Genomic DNA, 12,431 nt, shown 5'->3' on the forward strand with positions numbered 1-12,431 from the left:
ATTGCAGTCTTGGGATAACATCTTTGTAAAATAAAACAAAACAAAACCCCCCTTATGAGTTTGATTTCAAACTTCAATAGTTTTTCTTTCTTTCTTTTTTTTTTTTTTTTTTAAAATACTTGCAGTAATGTAAGCTAAGATGACATTACTGGAATGGCTGAGGCAAAAGTACTGTTCTGGGAGCAACTATCTTAGGAGAACAGTCAACGGAAGACATCTGAATATGGTACGTCTTAAGGCCTGGCAGGAAGACTTGCCAGAATTATATTATGTTAACCAGTTACTAATAAGATTTATTTTTCCTTTAACGCTTCTTATTGAACTGGTTGACTCAACCTCCAGAAGCAGTGCACATATTTAATTTTAATCAGTGGAAGTACATGTTATACCAATATATAATCATGTTCTTAAGCCATTTTGGTTTGTACCAGATAAAACTTACCCATCTAGAAAGTGAATTTACCAGTGCCATTAGAAATTCTTCTTCACAGAAAAAGGTTCCATGGAAATGGAACCATGATTTAATATTTTACCGTGTTTTAAGAGAAACCTTAGTTTCAATACATGTTGGACTACTTTTGTACAAAGATGATAAAGTTGTCAGAGCTTTTTTTTGCTTAGCTATTCAAGTTTATTTCTTTCTTCCTGTCCTTTTGAAGATAATTTCTAAATTAACTGAGTAAATCAAATCATTCCAAATTTATTCTTGCACAATCCAAACAAGTGCCTCATCTCCTGTGTTTATGAACGAGCAGCTCTGTTATACAAGTTAAGTATCTGCAGCTGTTTTTTTCCACCTGTTTTATTATTGAATCACAGTGAGACTTGCTGCCACAGTACCTGTAGAAAAGGTACAGTCCCCTCTGTGTGGACACATTTTATTTCTGACTGCTAACAGAAACGCTCAGTGCTTGATATGAGTCTGTTCTTTTCTTCCTCTTACCCATCTAATTAGCAGATGACCAAAACAGAGATAAAGCAACAGACACTTTTAAATAATCCCAAGAAAAAAATTCCACTAGATTATTACAGATTTATATAAAACTAAATTAAAAACAGGGATGTGGAAAAATAAGCATAGCAACATACCAGAACTCTCTTTTTTGTACTTATTAACTATGCTTATGTGTTTGTGTGTGTATATATATATTCATGCATATATGTACATAATACGAGACAAGTTTCTGAAACTGTTTAGAAGGCAAGTTTGCCAAATATTTTTTAAAAATTTTGTTCCTGTCCCTGCCAAGATTACAGATTTTTTTACAACTTGTTTATAATGCTTTCTCATGATGGTTGGACATCCTTTAATCTGCATTTACTCATTAATGTTTTAAAGTCCTTTCCATTGTTAACATTTATATCTGTGTGTGTGTGTGTGTGTATATATATATATGTATAATTTGGCAAGCACCGAATTATCTTTAGAATGCACCAGCCTTAAGTCAAGAGTTGGTTTAGGATGTAGGATATTTTGTAAGAGATATAATGCCAGTTTGTTTTTAATATTGTTCTAGTGCAAGATAAACGTGTACCCCATGGGTTTATTCCCTCATCACCTTAAGGTCAGCTTTCCTTTGAGCTACTTTGTTTTCCAAATGCTTTCTCAAATTTGTAATTTTTTCCCCATGAATAACTTCCCTCATGATCACTGTCCACATACAAAGGAAGGTGGTGCACTGATACCTGTATAGAAATTAATCTGAAGACTTCACATGCATTTTTTGGACAAACGTTTTTTGATGAGCTGTCTTAACTAAGTTTTTTCTCTTATTTTAATAATCAGAGTATCTCTGTTTCTGTCAGTGATTCCTTTCATCTACTTAATAGGCATTTATAATTGCCTGTCCCATTGCCCCTATTTTTTCTGTTTGTTTTCAATGTAGTTAAACATTCACTTACATGTTTTTTCCCCTCTAGGCAAGTAATATTAAGATTACTGAAATATGTAGTTTGTTGCTTTCCTCTGTATTTTATACTCTTTCACAGTTCAGCTTCTACTTTATCTTTCTTTCATTTTCCTATATGAATGAATTTGTCATCCGAGCCAACTGTGCTATGCAACTTGTACATCTTGTACTACTATGGCCTCTTTTCTTAATTTTCTGTTCTTCCTGTCCCCTCCTCTAATCTAAGCAAAGAATGCATAATCTTAAGTGTTTTTATGCATTAACCTTACAAGAAACAAGCTACAAAGTTATCAGGTACAAATTGAATTATCAACTATTCAGACATGTTGATTTTCCATGTTGCTAAACTGTAGCAAGCAGCTTGCTGTGAAACTTGTTAGAACTAGAAACCATTTTATCAAGACAATCTTACCCATTTTGATCACATCTTGATGAGGCATTTCACTAACTTCTAATAAAAATTTAACATGGCATTCATCCAGTTTGCATTAAAGTCACATTCAGCACCATCTCTGAGACACCCAGCACACTGTATACTGCAAAGACTAAAATCTGTGTCCTCTTTCTAGAGACATACTTTAGTAGTTAGATCTCTACCACAATGAGCAGTGGACAGTGATCTATAAAGTTATACCCACATAAAGTTCCTAACTAATTAGGAAGGAAAGTTATGCCCTTATAAAGGAGCAATCTGTGGTGTGCTCCAACAAGGTGCTACGCCCTCATTCCACGCGCTCAGCACAGCAAGGCAGGCAAGGCTAACCAGCAAAGCTATCATTTCCTGACTCAAAGTCGTAATGCCATAGAGGCCACTTGTGAATGTGCATCTCTTCAAATCAAGAAACAGACAAACACCAATCCTTGCCAACATCCCACAAATAAAAATTGCAAAACAACGCATTTTGCCTTCACCCATGCCTGAAGTTAGTAGTTACTGAAGTCTCCATCAAGAGCAGCACTGAATATGTAATCATTCAAGTCCGTCCACGTTCTGGGAAATTATAACTTGTTACAACACAATCTAGACCAGTAAAACCCCAAGAAAATCTTTTCTGTCCACACAGGCAAGAAATACTGCTAACAACTGTTTGATCAGATTGCACCACAACTGAGCAGTTATTTTTTAATACAGTCTGATCAAACTAGAAGGTTTCAGCATCTTCCCATCCTGTTAAGCATCTACTCTGGCTAAAGAACACAAAAAATTTGAGATTCCTATCTGAGAACTACACAAACAAATCAGCAACATCTCTCTAAGGCACTGCAGCTGGAATCTAAAGACAAGCTTACTTTCCAGGGCTCATTGTCTTGGCCACCCTATTAACTCCCCAGAGTTCTGGCTAGGTGGAGCCTGAGCTGCAGACGTGTCCGCTAGGATGTGGCCTACAAATAGCAAACCATTCTACACAAAAGCTGCTGAAGAGCTAGTACACTGTACTAATTCTTCTTTAATTGCTGACTAGGACTGGATCTAACATGACAGAGGTGAAAGTCCTTTACTGATCATCTAGAATATCCTCGTACATCTTGCACAATTCCAACAATACTAAAGACCACCGCAGACTTCTGTGTGTTGGCTTTATGCAGCAAGTGACACCAGAACTACTTTTTGCTGTAAAATTCTAAGCCTCTGCCATAAAATTAAGCTAAGCTTTCTGTGCAAATAATTTCTATGACTTAGAAGTTTACAGCTCGGTATCTTTTAAAAACATACACAACTCTATTTAGTAGCGATATATCTCTAGTCAAGTAATTAAGACAAGACCCATATATTTGTAGTGTAATTTGCAAATAATCAAACTGCCTTTTTCCAAAATACATTTCCAGAACTCTGTGTTATATAGCTACTTTCACTCACAAATTTGCTGCCCCTAGTTTTAAAGCAAGTTTGTGATAACCACTTGCATATCACATCACTGAACTGACAACTTAATTTTCAGATCAAGGATCATTGGCGATTGATTTCGGACTGCTTACACTTCCAGCAGAAATGCTACAATAGAATGTAACTTGAAGAAAACGATTCCTGTAATTCCTGATGATTTAACTGCTTACTAAACCTAATATTAAATAAATACATTATTTCAATACAATCATTATCCATCATAAGACTCTAAAGTATTAAAGGCCCACCCAAATCTAGAGAACATTGCTGTCTGGAAAACATGCCTAGTGTAACTGTCATCTAGAAATGTTTCACAGGAAGCTGGTTTTGTTCAAGTAGTGTTGATTTAAAGGTTATCCAGTCAGAGAGGCACAAAATGAGAATGCATTTTAAAACTTCTCTTTCTCACTGAAGCTTGTGAAGTGCATCAGCAATTAACAACTCCTATCACTTCCCCCAGTTCGCTCTGTGAAAAGGCTCAGAACTCGTCTTACAAATTGCTCTTTTGAAGATCAAAGGGAAGCCGAATTTGTCTGTGTGTGCTCTGGATGAGTTTGTAATTTACTGGAACTTTCAGAGGAGGCTTGGCAGCGCGCTCGTTTGACAGCCCCAGGGTACAGGATTCAGGGGAGCTCTGTGACTCTTCCCTTCTGAGTTCCTTCCTTGCCTTTAATTGGCACCTCATTAGAAATTAATGAAAATGACATCCTCTGTTCTTCCTGCTCCAGGCACAGAACACTACAAAAAGGCCCATCACAATTCATAACACATTCAATTTATATAGCAATGGTTCTTAAGCATTATTTATGAGATGCGAATTTCTTGTCAGCAGTTAATAACTTGTACAGAACGGAAACAGAATGAAAAAAGATCTTGAGAGTATGTGTGTATGAAAATAAACAAATCTTCCTACAGCTGAAAAATGTTGTGTTTGAATTTGAAGAACCCTTACTGGAACTCCCTTCTCAGTAGTGAATTGTTTTTCTTCAGGGCAAAGCCCTGCAGCACTGTCACATCCATCTAAAATTCCATGTAGTGTCAAGGGAACAAGCTCAGCAGCATCACCTTTCTCTGGGTAGGTCTTAGAGGAGACAGTAGAGCCAATGCAGCAGTTTCCCAAAGATCTCAGAATTTGGTATAAAGCCTTACTTAGGTGTAAAGCAGCAGCCCACTTTCTCTGTCCCTTTTTAAAAAAGTTGTGTCCCATTGGACAAGTCCCAGTTATGATGGATTAATATCTGCAGGTATGTCTATATTAAAACATTGTCCAGTATGTATAGATTTTTCTTTCCACTATGTCTCACTAAAAATCTCACCGGAAGAGTCGCCAGGACACATCAGCAAAAGAGGAGATGATTTCCAATACTTTTAACATTAATACAAGATGATGTGTAAGAGCAAACAGTAAAATTGCTGTTCTGTGGAGTCTTAAAGAGTTAATTTGGATTTTAACAGTAGTGTTAAACACAGCTTTAGAACAACGTAGTATTTATGTGGCTAATCCTTTTTCCTTGCATCCATGCAAACATATGCATTTGTCCTTCTAAAGATCCTGTCTGCCTTTTTATTGATTCTGACCATCAGAATTTCTTTAATGTTTAAAGTTGAGTTTTTTCCCACATTTTTTTCCCATTGCTTCAGTTAAGAATTAAGATGCCAATGAGTTTAATAGCAGTGGTCCAAAGTCCAGATCAAACAATGTTCTACCTTGACCATTACTTTTAAAGAATATACATGCTTACTTTACACCAGTTGATTATATTTCCAACACTTCCAGTTAAACATGCATCACTACCTGTGCTTCACATTATGACAAAAAGGATAACCTGATCACATATGGATTTAGAAAACATTTTAAATGAATGAGATTTTTAACATATTCACTCTGTTCCATTTCCCATCACTCACTCCCCAGGGTTTTTTATCTGGCTTGTCATTCATGACCTAAAGCAACCTAATTTTACAGATAGTAGAGCAAAGTTAGTGAGAATGGTTTCTAAGGCAGCTTCTTGGAAAGTGACAAAAGCTACATGCTGATGAGTATTGGTAAAGCAGTTCAGGTGATGTGAAGCTGAGACGATCCATGTTGCTCAGTGGCAGAATTTTGTTTGCTTCTTATTAATATTACTATCAAAAGTAAGTAGTGCAGGCTATGCCTACTTTCACATAACAACAGCATTTCATTATAGATAACACATGTACTGAATACAGTATTAATGAAGTATTATAGCTGCACAGATAAACCAAAGATCTCCAGTCTTTTCAGCCGTGTTGTAAACATGGAAGTAGACTCCTGCCTCCCACTCCTCTCATTAAATGTGTGGAATAGAAAAGTTTATTATACGTCCTTTAAACTATACAGGATATAATATGTAATGTAGGAATGCAAATTTTCATTTCCTCACTTATTGCTGAGGAACTCGGAATTTTTTGTTTCATATTCACGTTTTTATTAACACATTTTATGAAGTTTAACAGAAGTATTTCCATAAAGCCGGATATATCCAGTAGAAACAATTTAAAGAATAATTCATGTAATGCTTATATTGCGACAATGTTGAATTATGGAACTACGTCAAGAAAGCTTGAGAGGAACCAACTAGATATATTTGTCATCCAGTTTAAGGAAAAAAAAGAAGGCATGTCTTATTTTATAATTTTAAAAACATTACTAATCAACAGAAGGACTTTTAAGAAGTTGCTTTTGAGTTCATTGCCCTTACATAGCTCCAATTTTGCAGAATGCAGGAAAGATTAATGATATCACATAATCACTAAGTCATCTTTTTTCCAATTCTCCCTCAACTTGTAAAACTCTCATCCTCCCAATATTAGGGAAGATTCTTCTATTTCAGTCAGGTACCTGTGAGCAGCCTCAGTCATTTGATATGTGACAGCAGCAGACCAAGAGCAGGAACTCCTGCCGTGCTGAGCAGAAAGAGCCATAACAAACTGTGTCATTGATAGCGCTGCACTTGTTCGGTTTGATATAAATCTTACTGAAAGTATCCAGACACATGATTTCTGTAACAAGAATTTCAACATTACAGCTTTTGACTTCATGTTTGGTGGCTTCACAGATAACGTATGTTAGCTCTATGGCAGTGCTCCAATATCTGAAACAAAGCCTGTCTCATGTCCAAAAGAGCACAACACAACAGTGATCTCTAAAGGCTGAAGACAGATAGACGCTGAAGAAAGGAACAAAGGGTAACATGGAATCCTTGTGGCTTTCTATCGCCTCTCTTCACTTGATATTTGGTATTCAATACAGAATTCATTAACTGGGCCTTTGTAACTAGCTTAGCCAATCCTTTCTCTCCCCACTGCTGCTCAGAAGGATATGCCTTCATCCAGGAAATATTTTAATACAATATTCTACATTTCACAGGTGCAATATGAACTGCGCCTATTGTCTATGCAAATCCTTTGGAAATTATCCCCCTGCTGAGACACACTGAAGTAACTAAACAAACTTCTCCAAATGTATCAATACAAGCATGGTCAGAGAGCACAAGTGTAAACTTTCAATATATGATTATATGAAAAAATAATTAGCAGGTAAAACTACCATGTTCATTATCACTGGGTCTGACGAGCACATTTAAACCAGTTATGAACACCACTGTCCCATGAAGGAGAGAGCATCTCCTCTGGAATCTAGTCACATTAGTTATTACTTCAGAAAGATTATTTGCATGTAATATGAAACCCCAAATTAGCTGTCTGCATGAGATTATCATCCTCAATTCAATTAGCTGAACAGTGTCATCAAATTCAGAAAAGCCAGGTTGGATGATTTTAAGTGCATGGTGAACAACAAGTTTTAACCCCCAGCAGCTAACTGTGAGAATGAAAACATTTTCAGTTAGAGTTTTTTTTGGTTTTAACTTTTTAATAATAATGGAATTATAAAATGCGTAACGTAGATGCTGACCTATGTTCCTTTAAGCTCTGTAAAAAACTTGTCATCTTTGCATATTTACTGATGTTCTTTGTGTTTCTTCTCCTGTCAAGTGGGTATGATGCTATCCTGCCTTACAGGGACTTCGGAAGCTAAATTCATTAACATTTGAGATCTCTTGAGACAAGGCAGTACATCAAGGCCGAAGTTTTAAAGGGGAAATTAGACAGGAACTAATTATAACTTTTTGCTACCAGTCAAAGCTATAGCTTCTGCTTAAAGTATCTTTGAAAGATTAAAAAATGCAAGTGTTCTCTGTATTTCCACCTGTGTTACGGATCTAAGCACAGCTGCATTGGAAAGCCAGACACTACTGACAAACAGTACTCACCACAACGACATGATCCCAGTTCCTGCTGTACTAGCTCCAGTTTTGTTTGGCACTGGAAGCATCGGCGTCTACTCTTCTGTTTGGATCGACTGGTTTCTTCAGGCCTGTCGTTACTGCCATCCAGTAGCCGTGGCCGCTTCACAGGAGAAGCCTCACTCTCCGACTGTGAATCTGTTGTATTCACAACAAGTATTTTAGGAAAAATATTAGAACTTCGTTGCTGAGGCATCCCTTTGGGCAGATTGAAGGTATATTGCTTTCAGATGGGGTCACTACCAAGCAGCATGATACTTCCCATTCTATTGCATATACACATTTTCTTAACAATCAAAATGAGCATCAAGTAAAGGACAAATTATCTTTGTTCCCTAGAAGAACCCCTCCTGCTGGCAATACTGAATATAAAATGAACTGATTAGCTTCCTTCCAGCCATGGCTGGGTCATATAGATATACACGTAGAGTACATACCATCCTAAACAATTGCAGGCTTCATCTGTCATCTCATTTAGTTTCTCCTGTGCACCTTCTTCATTCTCCCTGCACAAACTAACTGAAGTAGGCTGCTGACAAAAACCAGCTGAACGCACGTTCAAGCTATTTCCTCCCTGGGCAGGAGGGAGATTTTTAAGGCACAGCGTGTAAATTTATCTCTTATGACTGAAGGCGGTACATGAAAGCACCATACCAAGCTTCCCTCACTTTCTACATGGATAACAATTTAAATCTAAATTAGTATACACCAACAATACAAACCCAAACAGAATAAGCCTAACCTGTACATGCATGCTATAAATTCAAAGTGCTCAGCCATTTTTAAAGAATTTAGTCAGAATACTATTTGCATTAATAACTTTATAAATTTCAGCTTCAAAGAAAATAGTGTGTGGAAAGTCTTAAGTTAAAGTTCAGGACAGTGTTACTTCAGGTAGCGTAGTGTCTTTTTGTTGTTTTTTTACAATGGAGTGTATACTGACCAGGGCTTTGCAGTAGCACATGAAATGCACATTACTGACTGGAACATGGGATGCCCAAGCCTTATTTTTGTGGCATGTCAGAGGTAGTGGATTTCAGCAGATCTGCCACTCTGCAATCTGAGTCAGGTCAGGCTGGAAAAGACATTTTCCCTTCCCAGACCTGTGCATAGTGGAATCAGTTCTGTGTTTCTTTTTAATAGAAGCTGCAAATAAATTTAATCCAAACTGTACTAAAAATTAAATTGCCTGTAATAGTGTTGCAAGGAAACTAACTGCTGAAAGCCGTTACTGCAGTCAGTCAGCATTCTAGTGCAAGATGGTGATCAAGACAAAAACAAAGCATTAGTTCAGTTAAATCCATTTTGAAAGGACATTAATCCAAAAAAATGACAAGAGAACTATATCCTTTTGGCAGGATGATAGCCTATTGAACATGGTTTTACCTTTATTTTAAGTTTCCATTGCATGGTGTCCTGTGCTTATGGAAAACATGTCTACTTTGTGTTAACTGTTCTGGATTAGCCAGGAAAAGATAACTGCCTGCCATGGCTAAAACACTGTCCATACCCTTGTTATTTCAATATCTTATCTGATCCGCTGCTTATCAACATCATGACCTTCCTTGAGCAAATATCTAATGAAGTCAGACTATGAACACCTGTTAGCCTTTCCCGACAGGTATGCTCTATTAACTTTCCCTGGTTCCTCACATGCCGTATAAACTAACACCCTCTTCTTACCCATGTTTCAGGCCTTGTCTCAGTGTTTCTCCCTTTGTTGGACTCCAACATTACAGCCATTACAAATACACAACTTGCCTCACTTGGGTCTACTTTATTTCTGTCATACTGCTCTTAAGATATGCTGAAAATGTGCCTGGCTTTACAATAAATACAAAGTCTCTGCATCTCACATTTCATACAAAAGTGAACTGCTTTCTGCACAGTATACAGGTGATAAGTTTTTATTAAGCTGCAATAATTTTATCTGATGTGTGCCTCAATATAGCCTTCTTTTTGATCAGTGTCATAGATTACAACTTACACCTTACAAAATACATCTATTAGGCCTAAACTAATATTCAGTACGTAATGTACTCCAACTCTGCATGCTTGGCTGTGCAGGAGTCTTGACAAGGAAAAGAAAGGAGTGCGTAATGCATTAATACAGTTATGGAACAACTAGTCCTGTCTTAAATCTCTGCAGAAGATGATCCAAGAGGAAGATCCTCTGAACAGGCCGCCCAACTCTCTGAACAGAGATCCCGACTCATACTCCAAGGCAACAGTCCTGTCATACAGACACTTGTTTTCAGAGTGCCTAGAGGAGTAGGCTAGCCTTCAACGTAGTAGGGTGCACCCTTCAACAGGCAGCTTATGTCTGTAAACTGGCTGACTCAGTAAAAACCTGTTCCAGCCCACTTTATTGCCAAAGATGGGGAACTGCATGATTTGTAGTTAATCACTACTCAGAGAAACAGATACATGGCTATTTTGAAATAGCTACCTCCCACACATCTTTGCTTCTGGAAGAGTAAGCCATTCTGGTAGTTCTCAGAAGCAAATTTGGCATTCTGAATTAAGCCAATGGAAACCATACTGGTCTGCTGATAATAAAGTCCAAATAAGGGATTCATGTTTATGGGTCAACCAGTATCTAATCAGTTAATGAAGCCACATGTCTTAATGAGAAAAATATCTACCCCGAGTCAGGCTAGTAGTCCTGTAACTAAAATCTTTAATTATACATTTCCTGTTAATTGGTAATAACTAACTGAATATTAACATAAGTTGGTTAAGATTATAGAAATGAAAATTTAGGTATCTCATCTTTTACAATGCATATCTTTTTGCCATAAATTAAACAGCGTTAACACTGAGGTAAACTTGGCCTGACGCTCAAGGACAGTACCAGCTATCTGATCACTGATTGCACAGCACCTTGAACAGGCAAGCCCAAGCTAATACTCATTACAAAACAGACCAATAGTACACATGCTTACATCTTCTCATTGGGCAAGTATAAAGAGCAAGGAGAAAGCACAGATCAGAAATCAGAACTTTTGGATTCAGCCCTGCATGCATTTCTTCCAGACCATGTTGCCTTCCACAATACTGACACAAGCAATACAGGACACAAATCTTCCAGCACCTGGAATATTACAACATTAAACTTCAGAGATCTGATAGCAAAAGGAAATTGTCACGCATAGCTTTACTACCTGGATTGCAGAAAAAAACCCCTAGGAACAGGGTGAAGTGCTGTAACTAGACTCAAGAGTAAATTCTCAGTGTGAACTATTAATGAAAAATGGCTACAGAGAAGAGCATTCTTTCAGCCAGTGACCAACAGTGACTTGGTTTGTGCAACAACAATTACTTCTTGCTTTGCTTTTAAGAAACATTTTCCACACACAACTTGCATTTTAGCATTACACCTAAACCAACAAATACCCAGTCTGAGGAGAAAAAAGAAAAGAAAGCTTTCCTTTCACCTGCAGATGTCAAAAGTCATAAAACTTTTGTGTAAAAATGGGGAAAAACAATAGAGATGAGACATCCTCAAAATTTTACAAAGAAACGGCTCAGCAGAGTAACTGCCATTGAAAATCTCCCATCACAACCTAAATTCAGACTTAAGAAATAAGGATTCTTGTAATCTGTATCTGATAATGGAGATTCTTCTAATTGTGGTGACTCAAATATCAAACTCCCATTTGAAATGAGAAAATGAAGTAATGCAGCTGAGCAAGACTGAAACTGGAAGCTTGTCTGGGAACAACAAGCAAAGTACTGTTCTTAAAAATTCTACTATGTCTTGGACAGAAACTCACATTTGTTCCTCACTGTCACTGTTCTCGTCTTCATTACTCATGTTCTCCCCTCAAAATTTTCCAAATAAATGGTGTTATGACTGTCAGAGCTGAATCCCACTCTCTGACTCTCCTGCCATGGAGAAGTTTGCAGGCTGTATGCACATGGCTTCACTAACAATCATGATGGCTCTTTAATGGCATTTTGGGGAGAGGGTGGGAAGCTCTAAGCCCAGCAGAGATGTGGGATGAGAAAAGGTAACAGGGAAGGAAGACGGAAGGAAGGAAGGGATGAGAGAGTATTAAGAGGAAGAGAAGCCCTCCTCTGCTGCTGCTTACTTCAAGAATGAGATGACCTGTTTAATCTCTGGTTTGGTGACAGCTTTTGAGGTGTTCAGGTTTTTTTTCTTTTCATAAAGAACCCATCACACTGACAGACTGACATTTATGATCTCAGCTGCCTGTGCAAACACCAGTAAGAGTGAATAATTAAATGAACCCTCAAACATCACTGCCATCTCCTCTGAAACTATTGTAAAAGGAGCTTGAGCTG

At 37.4% G+C, this 12,431-nt stretch overlaps 1 protein-coding gene across 1 annotated transcript in view; it reads right to left on the reverse strand.

Annotated features, from left to right (window-relative positions):
- The window catches only part of ZFAND3 (zinc finger, AN1-type domain 3), a 144,866-nt gene that overhangs the window by 14,230 nt on the left and 118,205 nt on the right, over positions 1-12,431 (reverse strand). The window contains exon 6 of the mRNA XM_010581137.1: positions 8,091-8,261. Coding sequence (XP_010579439.1) covers positions 8,091-8,261 — 171 coding nt within the window. The remainder of the gene's footprint in view (positions 1-8,090; positions 8,262-12,431) is intronic.

Source organism: Haliaeetus leucocephalus, unplaced genomic scaffold (genome assembly GCF_000737465.1).
Source record: "Haliaeetus leucocephalus isolate CR32 unplaced genomic scaffold, Haliaeetus_leucocephalus-4.0 Scaffold752, whole genome shotgun sequence".
Taxonomy (NCBI): Eukaryota; Metazoa; Chordata; class Aves; order Accipitriformes; family Accipitridae; genus Haliaeetus; species Haliaeetus leucocephalus.